General features: G+C 43.1%; 1 protein-coding gene across 1 annotated transcript; it reads right to left on the bottom strand.

Annotated features, from left to right (window-relative positions):
* Positions 1-16,159: 16,159 nt before the first annotated feature.
* LOC121977646 (transcription factor WRKY19-like) lies at positions 16,160-17,390 on the bottom strand. Its single transcript, XM_042530103.1, has 3 exons — positions 17,091-17,390; positions 16,877-16,996; positions 16,160-16,736 (listed from the first exon to the last, which is right to left on the bottom strand). Exons 1-3 carry the CDS (start codon positions 17,330-17,332, stop codon positions 16,274-16,276), a joined length of 825 nt encoding a protein of 274 aa, XP_042386037.1. The 5' UTR covers positions 17,333-17,390; the 3' UTR covers positions 16,160-16,273.
* Positions 17,391-18,535: the final 1,145 nt, after the last annotated feature.

The following is an 18,535-nucleotide window of genomic DNA, read 5'->3' as shown; positions in this document are numbered from 1 at the left end:
AAACTTGACTCTTCATCTTCCTCTCAAGTCAAGTCAAACTTGACTTAATCTCTCTCATGGTTGATCTAATCCAACCATTTAATTCAAGCCAATTTAATATAATTAATCTAATTCATTTAATTAAATTGATTCAATGAGTCATAATCTAAATTAGACTCATTGAACACATGAATCAACTTGAGTCCAACTCAATTAGCCTAATTAGGATTACTTTTAATCCAGTTTGATTCATCAAATGAATCCAATCCTCTTGGTTCATCATATGAACCTAATCTCCATCCACTTGTTTTTTGTGTGTGGCCCAATAGGTTCTTGTAACGTTGGCAATGCCCCTAAACTCATTTAGAAACATAAGTAATGAGAGGTATCTAGCAATATATTATTATTACCCAAGTTACAAGAATGTTGAGATCCAACATCACCTTGTGACTACTAATTGTGACTCCTCACAATATATGACAAGTGTCCTTCTATCGTAGACATCTAGATTGATCAATGTGAGGCATAGACCGAGTCATCCTCTAATCAATTTAAATCTTGAACTCCAAGTAGACTCACTCAATCAAATGAGCTCAATATCTCATATTGACTCATTTGGGCATGGCCATGCACTTCGTGGTCTCACTCTATCAAGAATATCGATGTCTCTCCCGTCATATAGGAGGGATAGATCCCATCTACATCACTCACATCCCACCGCATAATTTGTTACATACCCAGTAGTCGCCTTTATAGTCCACCCAGTTACGGGTGACGTTTGACGAAACCAAAGTACATAACTCCTTATGTAGGGAACCATGGTGACTTCAGGTCTAAGGACTAGTAGTCATACTAATAGCCACATGAGAAAGTATATGACACTCATATAACGATCCATGATACTTTCTCATGGCGGGTCATTCAGTATACATTCTCCAATGCATACCCATGTGTCAACTTGATATCTCTATATCCATGACTTGTGAGATCAAGTCATCGAGTTGACCTACATGCTAGTCTTATTGCATTAACATTGTCCCTGAATGTTAATACTCGACTAGGAATGATTAAGAGTAGTGTTCCCTATATCATCTCACTATCGGTTCAACTAACCGATTGATATAGTTGAGAACCGTCTACTCAAGGACGTTATTATACTTAGTTTATTTGACACCAATACAAGTAAGTATAATAACCAAAAACCAAATACCTTTATTTATATAGAATATGATACAACAAGTCTAAAATACAATCATCAAATGATTGGCTCTAGGGCTCTAGCTAACAATCTCCCACTAGCACTAGTGCCAATCAGTGTAGGCTCTAAGCCCCAATGACCTAGTGTGACCATCATGCTTCCTCTGTGCCAAAGCCTTGGTCAAGGGTTCTGCGATGTTAGCCTCTGTAGGTACTCTGCAAATCTTCACATCTCCTCTCTCGATGATCTCTCGAATGAGATGGAAGCTCCGCAGTATGTGTTTGGTCCGCTGGTGTCAGCGAGGTTCCTTCGCCTGTGCTATAGCTCCATTATTGTCATAATAGAGCTCAATGGGGTCAGCAATGCTAGGAACCACCCCAAGTTCAGTGATGAACTTGCGGATCCAAATCGCCTCCTTTGCGCCTCGATGCAAGAATGTACTCGGCTTGTAGAATCAACCATCGATCCCGCTCGAACTCTTCCAGTGACACCACCATTAATGTAAAATACGAACCCCAATCGCGATCTATAGGCATCCCGATCGGCTCGAAGCTAGCATCACCGTAACCCTTTACAGCTAGCTCATCATTGCCTCCATATATCAAGAAATATTCTTTAGTCCTTCTTAAGTACTTAAGAATATTCTTGACCGCTATCCAGTGACTTTCACCTGGATCTGATTGGTCTGCTCGTCATGCTCAAAGCATACGAGACATCAGGTCGAGTACATAGCATGGCGTACATGATCGATCCTATGGCTGAGGCATAAGGGATCTGATCCATGCGGTCTCTCTCCTCTCTTGAAAAGGGACCTTGAGTCTTCGAAAGACTCACACCATGTGACATCGGCAGAAATCCCTTCTTGGAGTTCTGCATGGCAAACCGTAGGAGTACCTTGTTAATGTATGTACTCTGACTTAGGCCAAGTAATCTCTTAGATTTATCTCTATAGATCTAAATCCCTAGAATGCGGGATGCCTCACCTAAGTCCTTCATTGAGAAGCAACTCCCTAGCCAGGTCTTGACAGACCGAAGCATAGGGATGTCCTTCCCAATAAGTAGTATGTCATCCACATACAATATGAGAAAGACAACTATATCCCCTACAACCTTCTTGTAGACACAAGGCTCATCTTCGTTCTTGATGAAACCAAACTGTTTGATCGCATCATCGAATCGAAGATTCCAGCTTCGAGAAGCTTGCTTTAGTCCATAAATGGACCTATGCAGCTTGCATACTCTGCTAGTATGCTGTGGATCTACAAAACCCTCAGGTTGTGTCATGTACACATCCTCGAGCAGGTTTCCATTCAGAAACGCGGTTTTGACATCCATCTGCCATATCTCATAGTCATGGTAGGCTGCAATAGCAAGCATGATCCGAATGGACTTAAACATCGCTACTGGAGAAAAGGTTTCATCATAGTCAATACCATGAATCTGCTTGAAACCTTTAGCTACCAAGCGACCTTTATATATAAGTCCATCCATGTCAGTCTTTCTCTTAAAGACCCACTTACACCCTATGGGTTTTACCCCTTCAGGTGGATCAACCAAAGTCCATACTTGGTTGGTGTACATGGATTCCATTTCGGATCTCATGGCCTCTAACCATTTCTCAGAATCTGGTCTCATCACAGCTTCCTGATAGGTGGTAGGCTCATCCTCTATGAGCACAATGTCATGGTCAGACAAGAGAAATGAGTATCTCTCAGGCTGACGACGTACCCTATCAGACCTGCGAAGAGGTATGTCTACTTGAACTGGTTGTTGTTCCTCAACTCCTTGTGGAACAAAATTATCCACAACACTTTGTGGTTCCAGTTCAATTTCCATCGAGGCATCAGTGCTATTGTTCGCGTCTTGAACTTCTTCAAGATCGAACGCGCTCCCACTAGTCTTTCTAGAAACAAAGTCCCTTTCTAGAAAGACCCCAGTTTTTGCCACAACTACCTTGTTCTGACTGGGAATGTAGAAGTAATATCCCTTAGTTTCCTTGGGATATCCAATGAAAAAACACTTGTCGGATTTGGGTCCTAATTTGTCTGAGACTTGACGTCGACCGTAAGCCTCACAACCCCAAATCCTCATGAAAGACACCTGGGCATCTCTCCCAGTCCATATCCTATATGGTATCTTTATCACAGCCTTGGATGGAACTCGGTTGAGAATGAAAGCTGCCGTGTCTAGAGCATATCCCCATAGATATGTCGGAAGATCTGTGTGACTCATCATAGATCGTACCATATCTAATAAGGTACGATTCCTCTTTTCAGATACACCATTCCACTGTGGTGTTCCAGGAGGAGTGAGTTGGGATAGAATCCCACACTCAGCTAGGTAGTCATGGAACTCATGGCTAAGGTATTCTCCACCTCGATTTGATTGAAGTATCTTAATACTCTTGCCAAGCTGGTTCTGTACTTCATTCTTGAATTCTTTGAACTTTTCAAAGGATTCTGACTTATGTGTCATCAAGTACACATAACCATATCTACTGAAGTCATCAGTAAATGTGATGAAGTACCTATAACCGCCTCTAGCAGCGACATTGAAAGGGCCACATACATCACTATGTATGAGTCCTAACAAATCAGTCGCTCTTTCGCTGTGCCCACTAAAGGGAGTCTTGGTCATCTTGCCTCGTAGGCATAACTCGCATATCTCATAAGATTCAAAATCAAATGAGTCCAGCAAACCATCCTTATGGAGCTGGGATAAGCGCTTGTCATTTATATGACCTAAGCGACAGTGCCAGAGATAGATTTGGTTCATGTCACTTGACTTGAACCTCTTGGTACTAATGTTATAGATAGGACTCTCAAGGTCTAGAATATAGAGTCCATTTATCAGAGGTGCACTACAATAGAACATTTCGTTTAAATAGACGGAACAACATTTGTTCTTTATTATAAACGAAAAACCTTTCTTGTCCAAACAAGAAAGATATAATGTTCTTAGTAAAGCACATAACAACAATCATCTAATTCTAGTACAAGCCGAGGGCATAGATAGATGGTAAGTTCCTACAAAGATAGCAAGAACCCGTGCTCCATTGCCTACTCGTAGGTCTATCTCACCCTTCGTCAATGCCCTCATCGCTGGTACATTAGTACAAATGTGCAAAGCATCCGGTATCTAATACCCACGATGAAGAAATAGAGGTTGACTTCTATAACATGTATACCTGAAGTAGAAATCTTATTTCTCTTCTTCTTAAGATCTTCCAGGTATTCTTTGGAGTTCCTCTTCCAGTGCCTTGCTTGTCCTTGATATAGGTGACAAAGATGTTCAACCATATCGTAAGCGCCCATCAACTCATGTTGCTTCTGAAGCTCAGAGTTCATGGTCGCGAGCATAAGACAGGACACATCTAATGCGTCATCTTGATGCTTCTTGTAAGCATCTCGGTCTGCTCGCGTGGCAGTGGCAGGAGGAGCCTCCGGAATGGGCTGCTCCAGAACGTACAGTTTACGTTCTTGGGTGAGAACTATTCTCAGGTTCCTGTACCAGTCCAGGAAATTTGCTCCGTTGAGCTTGTCCTTCTTAAGGACAGATCGCAGAGAGAAGGTGTTCGTATTCGACGTCATGGTAATCTACAACAAAAATAAATGCAGAAATAAATATCATATTCTTAATCATTTAATTAGGCCTTTAACTAAATGATGCTCCCACTGAATTCTATAATTCATGTGGGACAAGATCCACATCATACTAACCCTTGAGTTAGCTTTGGCTAATACGCCCAAGACTTAGTATGATCGGTAGCTAACGATTACCAATTACATCTCTATGCAACTCTTGTTTATAGGATCAATATCCGCATTTATATTAAAACTCGAGTTAGCTTTGGCTAATACGCCCAAGAGTTAATATAAACGTGATTTTGTCCTACCTTTCCAACCGTTGGAAGAATGCCTATAGTTATACTCGATTCAACCGAGTTAACTAGTTACTCAATCTAATTGAGTTAAACTCACCCATGCGTTGATAGGAGGGACCAAGATTGTCCCTCCGTACCCTACCAAGATAATATGTGTTGCTCTGCTTTGGCAGATTCAACAACACATGTGATCGAGGTAGTAGTAGGTATCACGGCACGGTAGGCATTAGAGTTGACGTGATTTAGATCTAATCTAAATGATGATGCGTATCAAATACTTGATTTAGATCTAATCTAATCGTGGGGTGCATCATGTGCACGATTTAGATCTAATCTAATCGCTAGGCACTAATTAACTACTTAATTAAACATGCATCACATACATATAAGCAATTAATTAAATTATTTTGTGATTGTGTCATGGCCCTACTACGATCTTCTCAAGCCAATGAGAAGATCGGATGGTCAACCTAAGGTCAATAGCTTCTCAAGCTCCTTCCTTTTGACCACCTTGTGTTGCTCCCGCCTTCCTCGTAACTCCGTCTCGAGTGGATCTTCCACCGCTCCAATTTTGTACATTACAATTTTAGAAACTCGAGTTACATTCGAGTCTAAATCTAATTTACAAAAAAAATAAAATAGAAGGCACGACGCGCAGGTCGCGAATCAAAATACAGCACACACATCACACGACGGCACACACGCCGTATTATGAATTACAACACAAATCCAATCACATTGGGCCTTTTTGGGCCATGACTATCAAAAAATTAATATATAATTCAAAATTATATATTTTCATAATTTTCTGTAATTTTTTTATAATTTTTACAATTTTATGAGTAAATTTTTCCCGGCGGTCCTGTTTAGCGTTTTCGGGCGCAATCGCGGAACGAATCCCCTTGCGGGGCCAGGGGCAGCGCCCCAACCTGCGATCTAACCATCGCGAGGGTTCCTTTGCGATCTAACAGCGCCTAAGCCCGCTGTCCCAAAAAATTTTGGGGCGAAACTTTGCCGTTTTGGAAAATTCTTCTCGGTAGTCGAAGCCTACAAGTGCCGAAACACTTGTGCTTCGCTTCTACGAGAAAAATACCCATAAAAACTCTAAAAACCATAAAATTACAGAATATCACAGAACTGAATTTTTGTCATAAAAATAAAAACTAAACTCGTACAAGCTTCGCACGTGGCTCTGATACCACTGTTGGGTTTTTTTCGGGCCGCGAAAACCGCTTTTTCGCGTCGCGGAAACCCCGAAACCCCCTAGCCATTGGATCCGTGCGAAGAAAACTTTCGAAAATACGAGTACGAGTTTCAAACTATGATCTACAGTAGATCTACAAAGGAAAAACATTTTATACCTTTGAAGCGTGCCTTCGCAAATCTCGCTCGTCCAACGGTACGTCGGATTTCGAAGTTGTCAACGTAGACAACTCTCTAATGATATCCACACGAACAAGATGTGTTCTCTAACACACAAGGATGGAGAAGAGAGCACCACAAGTGTGCTAGCACTCTCTAGGGCTCTCGGGTAGGATTGGAAGAAGAAGAAAGGAAAAGAAGAGAACACACTCCTCTAAAATCTATGTGACTTTCACTAACCTTTCTTCTTGGATTATATTCACTCTCCTTTCTTCTCCCTTGCTTGAAACCCACGACCAAGAGAAGAGAAGGAGCAAGAAGAGAGCTTAGGAGGAGGAAGATCACTTGAATGAGAGTTACACTTGCAAAATGAAACTCTTTTCATCTAATTAAGTGGTTTGTAACCTCCATGGGATACCAAGAGTCACAACTCTTGGTAACTCCCATGAGGTGGCACTTCACTTAAGTAACCATGATGATGTGGAGCATCATCATTGGTCCACTTAATGCTAACTCACCAATGAGGTGACATCAAATCAAGTCAAACTTGACTCTTCATCTTCCTCTCAAGTCAAGTCAAACTTGACTTAATCTCTCTCATGGTTGATCTAATCCAACCATTTAATTCAAGCCAATTTAATATAATTAATCTAATTCATTTAATTAAATTGATTCAATGAGTCATAATCTAAATTAGACTCATTGAACACATGAATCAACTTGAGTCCAACTCAATTAGCCTAATTAGGATTACTTTTAATCCAGTTTGATTCATCAAATGAATCCAATCCTCTTGGTTCATCATATGAACCTAATCTCCATCCACTTGTTTTTTGTGTGTGGCCCAATAGGTTCTTGTAACGTTGGCAATGCCCCTAAACTCATTTAGAAACATAAGTAATGAGAGGTATCTAGCAATATATTATTATTACCCAAGTTACAAGAATGTTGAGATCCAACATCACATTGTGACTACTAATTGTGACTCCTCACAATATATGACAAGTGTCCTTCTATCGTAGACATCTAGATTGATCAATGTGAGGCATAGACCGTGTCATCCTCTAATCAATTTAAATCTTGAACTCCAAGTAGACTCACTCAATCAAATGAGCTCAATATCTCATATTGACTCATTTGGGCATGGCCATGCACTTCGTGGTCTCACTCTATCAAGAATATCGATGTCTCTCCCGTCATATAGGAGGGATAGATCCCATCTACATCACTCACATCCCACCGCATAATTTGTTACATACCCAGTAATCGCCTTTATAGTCCACCCAGTTACGGGTGACGTTTGACGAAACCAAAGTACATAACTCCTTATGTAGGGAACCATGGTGACTTCAGGTCTAAGGACTAGTAGTCATACTAATAGCCACATGAGAAAGTATATGACACTCATATAATGATCCATGATACTTTCTCATGGCGGGTCATTCAGTATACATTCTCCAATGCATACCCATGTGTCAACTTGATATCTCTATATCCATGACTTGTGAGATCAAGTCATCGAGTTGACCTACATGCTAGTCTTATTGCATTAACATTGTCCCTGAATGTTAATACTCGACTAGGAATTATTAAGAGTAGTGTTCCCTATATCATCTCACTATCGGTTCAACTAACCGATTGATATAGGTGAGAACCGTCTACTCAAGGACGTTATTATACTTAGTTTATTTGACACCAATACAAGTAAGTATAATAACCAAAAACCAAATGCCTTTATTTATATAGAATATGATACAACAAGTCTAAAATACAATCATCAAATGATTGGCTCTTGGGCTCTAGCTAACAAGCTGTTGGGCCTCCTTCAAGCTGCGGGGTGAGGGTGTCTTGTAGCGCCTTCACCTTGCTCAGATTTGCCTCGATGCCCGATTCAGTGACGATGTATCCGAGGAAGCGGCCACTCTTCACGCCAAACAGATATTTGCTTGGGTTCAGCTTTATCCCATATGCCCTTAAGGTTAGGCACGTTTTTTCAATATCTGCACAAAGATCAGCAGGTCGGAGGGATTTTATTCATATGTCATTGACATATACCTCTATGTTACGGCTGATCTGTCGATGGAACACTTTATTCATCAGCCTTTGGTAGGCGGCGCCGGTGTTCTTCAATCCAAATGGCATCACGTTGTAGCAATACATTCCATCGGCCGTGAGGAAGCTGACCTTCTCCTGATCCTCCCGGGCGAGCGGTATTTGGTGGTACCCTTGGTACGTGTCGAACATGCAGATTAGCTCGCAGCCTGCTGTAGAGTCCACCATCTGATCGATCCTTGGCAGTGGGTAGAAATCCTTCGAGCACCCCTTATTCAAGTCGTGGAAGTCGATGTAGACCCTCCATTTGTTGCTCGGCTTGGAGACTAGCACAACATTAGCGAGCCAGCTCAGGAAATAGACTTCCCGGATGTGTCCATCCTCCAACAATTTTTCAATCTCCGCTCGGATGATCAGGTTCTACTCCACGCTGAAGTCCCTCTTTTTCTGCTTCATGGGCTTGGCGTCCGGTCGAACATGAAGTTCGTGCTGAGCCACACTTGGTGAAATCCCAGGGAGCTCATGTGTTGACCAGGCGAACACGTCGTGATTTTGTCTGAGGCAGACGACCAGCTCTGGCTTCTTCTCGCTTTCCAGGTCGGCGGTGACAAAGGTAGTTGCCTCCGATCGGCTTGGATAAATTTGCACCTCCTCCTTCTCATCATAATCCAACGCAGGAGGTTTCTCTGTGATAGCGTTCACCTCCAACCGTGGGTTCTTTCGAGCGGCCCTTGCTTCTGATTTGACCATCTCGACATAGCATCGTTGAGCGGCCAACTGGTCGCCCTTGACTTAGCCACCTTGTAGTCCACCGGGAATTTAATCTTCTAGTAGAAGGTGGACACCACCGCTTGAAACTCATTAAGTGCTGGTCGGCCTAATGTGACGTTGTAGACCAACTGCATGTCCACCACGATGAAATTTGTGATCCTTGTCCTTTTCAGCGGCTCCTCCCCGAGCGAGACGACCAGTTGGACTTGGCCGATTGACAACACTTCGTTGCCTATGAATCTATAGAGTGGAGTCGTCATGGGCAGTAAATTGCTCCGATTGATTTGTAGCTAATCAAACACCTTCTTGAATATGATATTCACCGAGCTCCCTGTGTCAACAAAGGTTCGGTGAATAACATAGTTAGCAATTACCGCTCGGATGATCAGCGCGTCATCATGAGGAATCTACACTCCCTCTAGGTCCCTCGGGCTGAAACTGATCTTGAGTCCTTCGGCCCTCTCCTTGCTGAAGCCAACAACGTGGATTTCAAGTCGCCGAGCATGTTGTTGGAACCCCAAGGTTGGTTTTAGTGTGACCAACAAGTTAAGTTAGGTCCTGTCTGTTTCTAACCTGATGTCTAAGTGTGTAGGAGCTTAGGAGCATAGGTACTCGAGCGGAAGACGCAGCTAGCGAGAAGGACGGCACGCGGTGCGTCCGAGGGACGAGGTGCTGCGGAAGAGTACACCGGCGGACGAGAAGGAAGTGCGCGCGGTGGTTCCGAGGTACGAAAGCCGGAGCGGAAGATTGCTCGGGGAGCAAGAGACGCAGCTAGCGCGAAGGTCGGCACGGGGTGCGACCGAGGGACGAAGTCTGCGGATGAGTACACTGGTGGACGAGAAGGGACACGCGGCAATTCCGAGGGACGAGAAGCCGGAGGGAAGCACGCTCGAGAAGACCGGAAGATGAGTTCGGGTGAGCCCTATTCCGGATATCAGAGATCACCCAAGCAAGCGGAGCCGGAACAGAAAGACCCGGACCAGAGGCGAGCTGAACCGGAGAAAAGAGCACGGACCAAAAGTCAACTAGGTTGACTTTTGGCTCCGGGGCGCCCGGAACCCTTCCGGGCGCTCGGAAGTGACTTTTTCACAGGATCGAGCTTTGACTCGATCCAATCGTCGGGGGATAAATTTTATCCCTCCCAGGGCGCCCGGAACCCTTCCAGGCGCCCCGACCAAGGCTATAAATATAGCCTTGGTCCAGAAGCTTTTCAACAATTACGATTATTCTATTTCCAAACACTTGTATGCTTTAGTTGTAGTTAAGCTTCTCTTTTCTGTGCCTAAACGCTGTAAGAGGCTTCTCCTCCTGAAGGAGTTTTTGGGCTTAATCTTCCTTGGATTAACAACCACATCGGTTGTAACCAAGTAAACATCTGGTGCCTCGTCTTTTCTTTTATGCTTTTATTTATCTGCTTAATTCATTTTACAAGTGTTAGCTTAATCGTTCGAGGAAGGGTTGTTTGTTTTTAATTGATAGGTTATTTACCAACCCTTCTAGCCGGCCCAACGGTCCTACAGGTGGTATCAGAGCCGAGACGCCTCAGAAGGACTAACCGCCGTCTGAAGCAACAATGGCCGGAGCTAGTGACTACCCACCAGCATTCGAGGGGGAGCTTTCTTCATGGAAGCAACAAATGAAGGTATTTCTTAACTCTGATATTGGTATTTCTCTAATAATGAAAACAGGTTATGAAGCACTGAAAGACACGAACGGAGAGAAAATCGGCATACGCCTCTGGAACGAGAAGCAACGTGAAGAGTCCATGGCGAATGCTCGGGCAGAGTTTCACATTCTAAGCGCAATACCAACTAAAGATTTCGACAGAGTCGGAGAGTACAAAAGCGCGAAAGAACTTTGGGAAAAGTTCTTAATGCTCTACGAATAACCGGTTGAAGTCGTCTCTTGAATAGACATCGAGCCGTCATCAGAAGAATCTTCAGAAGAAATTAATTCAACAGGGGGAGAACCAACGGCCGACGAGGTAAGTAAGGTATGACCTCTACCCTCTGAACAACTGGTTCAATTAATCAAATTACCTGAAGATTTTTGCGAACCAAAATTTGAATTATCGAAAGAACTTTTCGGATTAGAAAATCTTCGGTCGAATAATTGTTGTAAATTACAAAATATTTTTATGAAAGAATTATGCAACTTAGAAATATTATCGAAAACTTTTTCCGGATCTAAAATTTTTTTCGAATTACAAAATATTTTGACGAAAGATTCTTGCGAATCACAAAGTATTTTTTCAAAAACTGTTTCCGGATCTAAAAATTTCGAATTACAAATTACATTACTAAAAAAGTTTTGTGAATTAGAAATTGATTCATCAAACAAAATTTCCAGATTAAGAAATCTATTATTAATAGATTCCTGCAAACTCTTATTGTTAAAAAATTCTAGCAAATTACAAAATATTCCTTCAAACGAATTTTGCACATTGCCGAAAGAATTTTTTATATTGTCAAAAAATTTTATCAAGTTAAAATCTATGCCATCTGAATATTTCCGTGAAATTGAAATTCAAAAAATAATAGAAATTAACATGATACAAATTTCTGCATGTATAATCTTTGTGGCGTTAAATCTAAAAAAGATTAATTTAAGAAATTATGATAAGTTAAAATGGAAATTTAAAACTTTCTGATGAATAGAATTAAAAACTAATTAAATAAATAAATGCATAGAAATTTTTTAAATGTTTAAATTTTCTTGCATAAAAGTTTTTTTTAACTTAGAAACTTTTTCAAAAAGGTATTGTAGACTTAGAAATATTTTAACAGATAACTTTTCAAAATTTCCTAAGTCTTTAAACCCTTAGAATTTTAAACCCCATTTTATTGTGATCAAAGGGGGAGAAGAAGAAGTATAAGTCTAAGGAGAGGTAGAGAAAATTGAAAATTAAAATTTTCTGTTGAAATTTAATTTTTTCTATCTTATTGCACTTAATTATTGAAAATTAAAATTTAATTTTTTCTATCTTATTGCACTTAATTATTGAAAATTAAAATTTGCTGTTGAAATTTAATTTTGTTCTATCTTATTGCACTTAATTGCAATATAAGTTAGTTTATGTTTTATGTCTATTTTTTCCCTATCTTAACTTGGGTTGATCACACCAAAAAGGGGGAGATTGTTGGAACCCCAAGGTTGGTTTTGGTGTGACCAACAAGTTAAGTTAGGTCCTGTCTGTTTCTAACCTGATGTCTAAGTGTGCAGGAGCTTAGGAGCACAGGTACTCGAGCGGAAGACGCAGCTAGCAAGAAGGACGGCACGCGGTGCGTCCGAGGGACGAGGTGCTGCGGAAGAGTACACCGGCGGACGAGAAGGAAGTGCGCGCGGTGGTTCCGAGGTACGAAAGCTGGAGCGGAAGATTGTTCGGGGAGCAAGAGACGAAGCTAGCGTGAAGGTCGGCACGGGGTGCGACCGAGGGACGAAATTTACGGATGAGTACGCTGGTGGACGAGAAGGGACACGCGGCAATTCCGAGGGACAAGAAGCCGGAGGGAAGCACGCTCGAGAAGACCGGAAGATGGGTTCGGGTGAGCCCTATTTCGGATATCAGAGATCACCCAAGCAAGCGGAGCCGGAGCAGAAAGACCCGGACCAGAGGCGAGCTGAACCAGAGAAGAGAGCATGGACCAAAAGTCAACTGGGTTGACTTTTGGCTCCGGGGCGCCCGGAACTGTCCGGGGCGCCCGGAAGTGACTTTTTCACAGGATCGAGCTTTGACTCCATCCAACCGTTGGGGGATAAATTTTATCCCCCCCAGGGCGCCCGGAACCCTTCCAGGCGCCCCGACCAAGGCTATAAATATAGCCTTGGTCCAGAAGCTTTTCAACAATTACGATCATTCTATTTCCAAACACTTGTATGCTTTAGTTGTAGTTAAGCTTCTCTTTTCTGTGCCTAAACGCTGTAAGAGGCTTCTCCGCCTGAAGGAGTTTTTGAGCTTAATCTTCCTTGGATTAACAACCACATCGGTTGTAACCAAGTAAACATCTGGTGCCTCATCTTTTCTTTTATGCTTTTATTTATCTGCTTAATTCATTTTACAAGTGTTAGCTTAATCGTTCGAGGAAGGGTTGTTTGTTTTTAATTGATAGGTTATTTACCAACCCTTCTAGCCGGCCCAACGGTCCTACACATGTGACTTCCTCGCTCGGTTGGAATCACTGCCGATTAGCCCTTCGACTATCATATCTATTTCTCCCTGAGTGGCATTGCTCCGGTTCTCCTCCTCTTGAGCTGAAGGCCTGCTTCGCTCGGTGGATGCTCAAGCGGGACTTGGGTGGTTCCTTGCTGGGGCTGGCGGTGTCGGGGCTCGGCCGTCGTCCTTTCTTCTTCCCTTCGTCCGGCTGATCAACACCTGTGTCTCTGATCAGGAGATGATGATCGATGATGATACCCCCTTGGGGCTGGCCTGCTGGCTATCAGCGTCAGGTCGTAGCAGTCCTGGATGTTGTGTGTCGCTGACTGATGGAAGGAACAAAACATTAGCATCCATATTTTTCCCTTTGTAGCTTTTGGGTGACCGACTGCCACATGCTGCACGATATGCGTCCTGGGCTCATGGTGTGGCTGGGCTCCTCCCGATCGAGGCCCCTTAGGGGATTGATGGCTGCTTCGCTGCCACCGTTCATATGCTCCTATGGGCTCGGTGGACGTCTCCCTCCTCCTCGCCGCCTGGGCTTCTTCCACGTTGATATATTCGGTGACCTTTTTTTGTAGGTGGTCGAAGTCCCTTGGTGACTTTCGAATGAGCGATCGGAAGAACTCACCTTCGTTGAGCCCCTGGGTGAAGACGTTTACGAGCACGTCTGAGGATACCGCTGGGATGTCTATGACCACCTGATTGAAGTGATGGATGTAGACCCTCAATGCTTCTTTGGGCCCTTGCTTCAGCGAGAACAAATTCACTCTCATCTTCTGATGGCGATGGTTGTTGGCAAAGTGGTGTAGGAATGCCACTCGAAAGTCCTTGAAGCTATGGATTGATCCGTCCGACAACCTCTTGAACCAGTGTTGTGCTGACCCGGAGAGAGTGGTTAGAAAGACCCAACACTTCACTCCATCGGTATACTGATAAAGTGTGGCCGCGTTGTCAAATTTGGCCAAATGGTCGTCTGGGTCGGTAGCAGCGTGTAGTGCCTTGGTAGAGGGTCGTTCAGAATCTCCTGCGAAAATTACTGATTGATCCGCTTGGGCTAATCATCCTCCCCGGGTGCCTTCCCTTTCCTTTCATCTCGAACGAGTGGATCATCTGAAGAAGACCCCCGATCCTTGTTTGCTCGGCCCTGTTCCTCTGATGGGGTTCAGAACAACGCTTGATGGAAGGGGATAGGCGTATTGGGCGCTTCCCCATACGTGTCAACCGACTTCTTGCTATTACCCCGAGCGGATACTCGGTTTGCTCGGTCACCATGTTCAGCTGGTCGACCAACAACTGATGCTGCGAGCTCCTACGCTTAGCGTTTAGCCAACGCCTGTTATTGTTGCTGCTCCACTATCTTGGCTGCTCAGGCTTGTACTAGCATGTCGAGCTCCTCTTGTGTCAGCGTCACTGTGGTGAATCGTCCAACGTCTTCCATCTTCTCGTTCAGATGTAGGCTACATTCCCACAGACGACACTAAAATGATCTTGTCTAAAAGTGGGAAGGTGAAAAATTAGGGATGTGGCGGCTTTGTTGATCGACTGTAGACCTCATTTCGCTCTACAAAACAAGTAACATCAGTGCCGAGCTAGGGAAAGGATCCTCAGCATTGGCCCTCCGACGCTCAAGTCAGTCACTGGAAGTAGAAGAAGTGGGGCAACAGTAGAACTAGCACCAAACAATAATAACGCATACCTCTACAGGTGATGGACCCCCCTTCATATAGAGTCTTGATGGGCGACGTGCATGCTTCTCGAGTTATGTGCACGCTCTCCAATATGTCCTATGAAAGGACTCGTCAAGAAAGTACCTCTAACAACATACCTTAACAATGCATGCATATCCTTGACGAGACAATAGAAGCTTCCGCCGTACGATCCGCTTGTCGACCATGCTTCGTGTCAGTGGCACTACCTCCCAAAAGGATGTCGAGAGATACTACAGTGGTCCCGTTGCTTGGCCGAGCAGGATAGCCGCTCGGCCGGGATTCCGCTTCGTCCACGGCTAGGTCCCGCTGCTTGGCCGAGCGGGGTAGCCGCTCAGCCGAGAGCCCTCTGCTCTAGCAACCTCAGTTGCTCTCCCTTGCGGTGACTGTGTAGTAACATGTCCTCCCCTGTTTGGACCAACTATCCGATCTCCCTGGGCGTCCCGCTACTCCGTATTGAGCGTCGGTTGTCTTACGTATCATCTCGAGCTGGACTGGAGGTCTGCTCGGGCATGTCTCTCGTCGGTCGAGCCTTGACTGCCCGACCGACTATTGCAATTGTTCTCCGTTTGACCATTTGACATCTAGATGTTGACCACCTTAACTTTGACCTCCAACCTGACAGTTGACCCGGTGCCAAGTAAGCCTCTCGCTATCACCGCATCAGCTCTAAAATTATTCGTTGATAAATTATGTTTCTCTTCCATTTAAAAATTTTAATCAAATAATTTATGAAAACATTTTCATTATAAATTTTTTTCTTAGTTTTACTTTTTCATTCTCCCAAATAAACTGACCTTCAACACCATAACCCCGAGCTTCTCATTTCTACTTACTCCACTGAAAAGAAAATTCTATATATATATATATATATATATATATATATATATATATATATATATATATAATACTGGGTTTATTAAAAGTCATAAGTAGTCCTAAATTCGGTCAACGAATTTAGACCTTTCCATAATCCATTTAACTAGATTTAAATCTACTCGAAATAGAACGTATTTAATATGGGACCAACTTTAAATCCGCTCATTACCGTCCCTATATATATATAAAAATAAATAAAAAAGACAAAGGAAGTCCCACGAGTGTGCCATTAATTAGAGGGTACATAATTGGCACGGATCCATTCCGGATGAGATGAAGCAATAGATTCACAAGTCGAAGGGAAAGTTGGGTTCGAATCCACAGGAATCGAGCAATAGATTCAAGTCCACAGCGTAGGAATCGTACTCGTTCGCCGGAGCCGCAGCAGCAGCAGCGACCACCTCCGCGAGTTCAGACGCCGTCCCGGCCGCGTGCGTCGCCGACGGGGAGACGTACGGAGGAGAGAAGACGCTCGCCGGAGTGGATACGAAGGCCGAGGAGCTCCGCTCCCGCTCCTCCTCCATGCTCGAGCCCACGCGATCCGTTTCCACCTTGAGGCTCTGGAAGCTCAAGAGCAGCGACTGATCTTGATCCGGCCTGTGCCGCGATGTCGACGACGACGACGACTCGACGCAAGTGTGCTCTCCTCGGTAGGTGATCTCGAAGACGGAGGGGTCGTCGTTGGATCGCTGCACTTGCTTCATCGCTTGACACCCGGCTGTGCTCTTGTGGGTGCATCTGAAGTATGCTCTGCAATTATATTGCAGATAATTAATCACTGATCAGATAAAGATTAATTAAGGAGCAATTCAAGCAAATCGATCGATCGCATAAAAAAAAATCCTTCTTAATTAATTCGATCGTTTGGAACAGTAGTTGCCGATCTGCACCTCGGATGCTTGGCCCCAAGGATCATCTTTTGCCCGTACTTGCGCCAGCTATAGTCATCCTTGTGCGTGCCCAAATAAGACACGTGAACTCGTCTCGTCCATTTCTTCGATATAGTCTTCCTGTTTTACATGCATCGATCGATATATTATATATATATCGAATTCAGCTGCTAATTAATTAATTAATTAATTAATCAATTAATTAATTAATTACCTCTTTTTGCACATCTCCCTGCGGTCTTGTTCCCTGAGAGCAGCTGCCTGCTCGGGGGCTGCGAGTCGTCCTTTGGCCATGCGAATCGCCTGGCGGACGCAGGATTGTGCGCGGAGGAGGAGCTGCTTCTCCGGCTCCTCCGCCAAGCAGGCGTCCAGCCGCGCCAAGTGCTCTTCGCCTTGCGTTAGCACCTCCACCAGCGAGTCAAGGTCCCAATTGCCGCCGCCGGAAGAGGCCTCCATTGGGAGAGTACGTTCAGGAGGAGGAAAATGCTCAATGCAGTGCAGTGCAGCGGCTGAGAAATGTAGATAATGGGACTTTGACTTGTAGTTGTTATTAATAATTAATTTTCGTGGTTTTTTATTCTTCTACGTTGACTGACTGTTCTATGGTCAAATGTTCCACAAGAGGAATAGACCGAGAAATCTCTGTGCTGGGCGAAATCAACCCTTGTTTATTTTTATAAATCTATTATATAGGAGAAAAGGAAAATTGTGTGCGAAATGAATGGACTGTAGAGAGGGAGAGAGGGGATGAGGAAGGCGAAGTGACGTTGGATCAGTGTCGCCATTTTGGATGACGTAGCAGGTGACATGGATGGATTTGGATGGGCGGTTGACTGGTTAAGGAATCAGTAAGGAATTACTTCTGCATATGAGAATCCAATGACATGGCTCATGACTGGTTGCCAACTAAAGTTGAGTTTCATTACTCATGTATCTACGCTTGCAAACTTACATACTGTAATTTGAAAAAACAAAACAGGAGAAAAAACAAAAAGAGATATAATAAACTTTCGTCCCATTAATATAATTAGAGTTCAAATCTCTCATAAAATATATATTATATGTATATGGTCTTTAAATCACTCGAGATATTATGATATTATGATTTTAGGGCCTTAAGCAAGCACCAAAATTGGTGCCCCCAAAATTTGATATTCATATATTTTTTTCAAGCAACGTAAATGTAACAATATTTATAACATGAATTCTAGAAATAAAAGATAGATAAAATAAATCATCCAAAATAATATGTCATAAGTAAATACTAATAAAACCAAGATGATCCAAACAAAAAATAAAATTCATGATCCAAATCACTTGAATATTGCCCGCCTCAAATTTTTTTCTCAATAAATAACATAGCCAAGTCATTTAGTTTTTCTTGTGACATAGTTGATCGGATATAAGTTTTGATCAATTTTAATTTGAAAAAACTCTTTTCGACAGATCCAATTGTAATTAGTAAGTCAGCAAAATTCGATAAGTGATATAAGTATTTGGATAATAACCATTCATTTTCTTCAAATAATTCAGCACATTAATTATTCTTTTTTATTCTCTTGGTAATGAGTGTCTTAACAATTTTAGTTCTGGATATTGGATCCATCAATATCAGAGTGTCCATTATGTGTTAAAGAATCTCGAAGATTGACACATGAG

Source organism: Zingiber officinale, chromosome 4B, assembly GCF_018446385.1.
Source record: "Zingiber officinale cultivar Zhangliang chromosome 4B, Zo_v1.1, whole genome shotgun sequence".
Classification (NCBI taxonomy): domain Eukaryota; kingdom Viridiplantae; phylum Streptophyta; class Magnoliopsida; order Zingiberales; family Zingiberaceae; genus Zingiber; species Zingiber officinale.
Note: the sequence above shows the minus strand (reverse complement) of the source record. Positions and strands in the feature narration are given on the sequence as shown.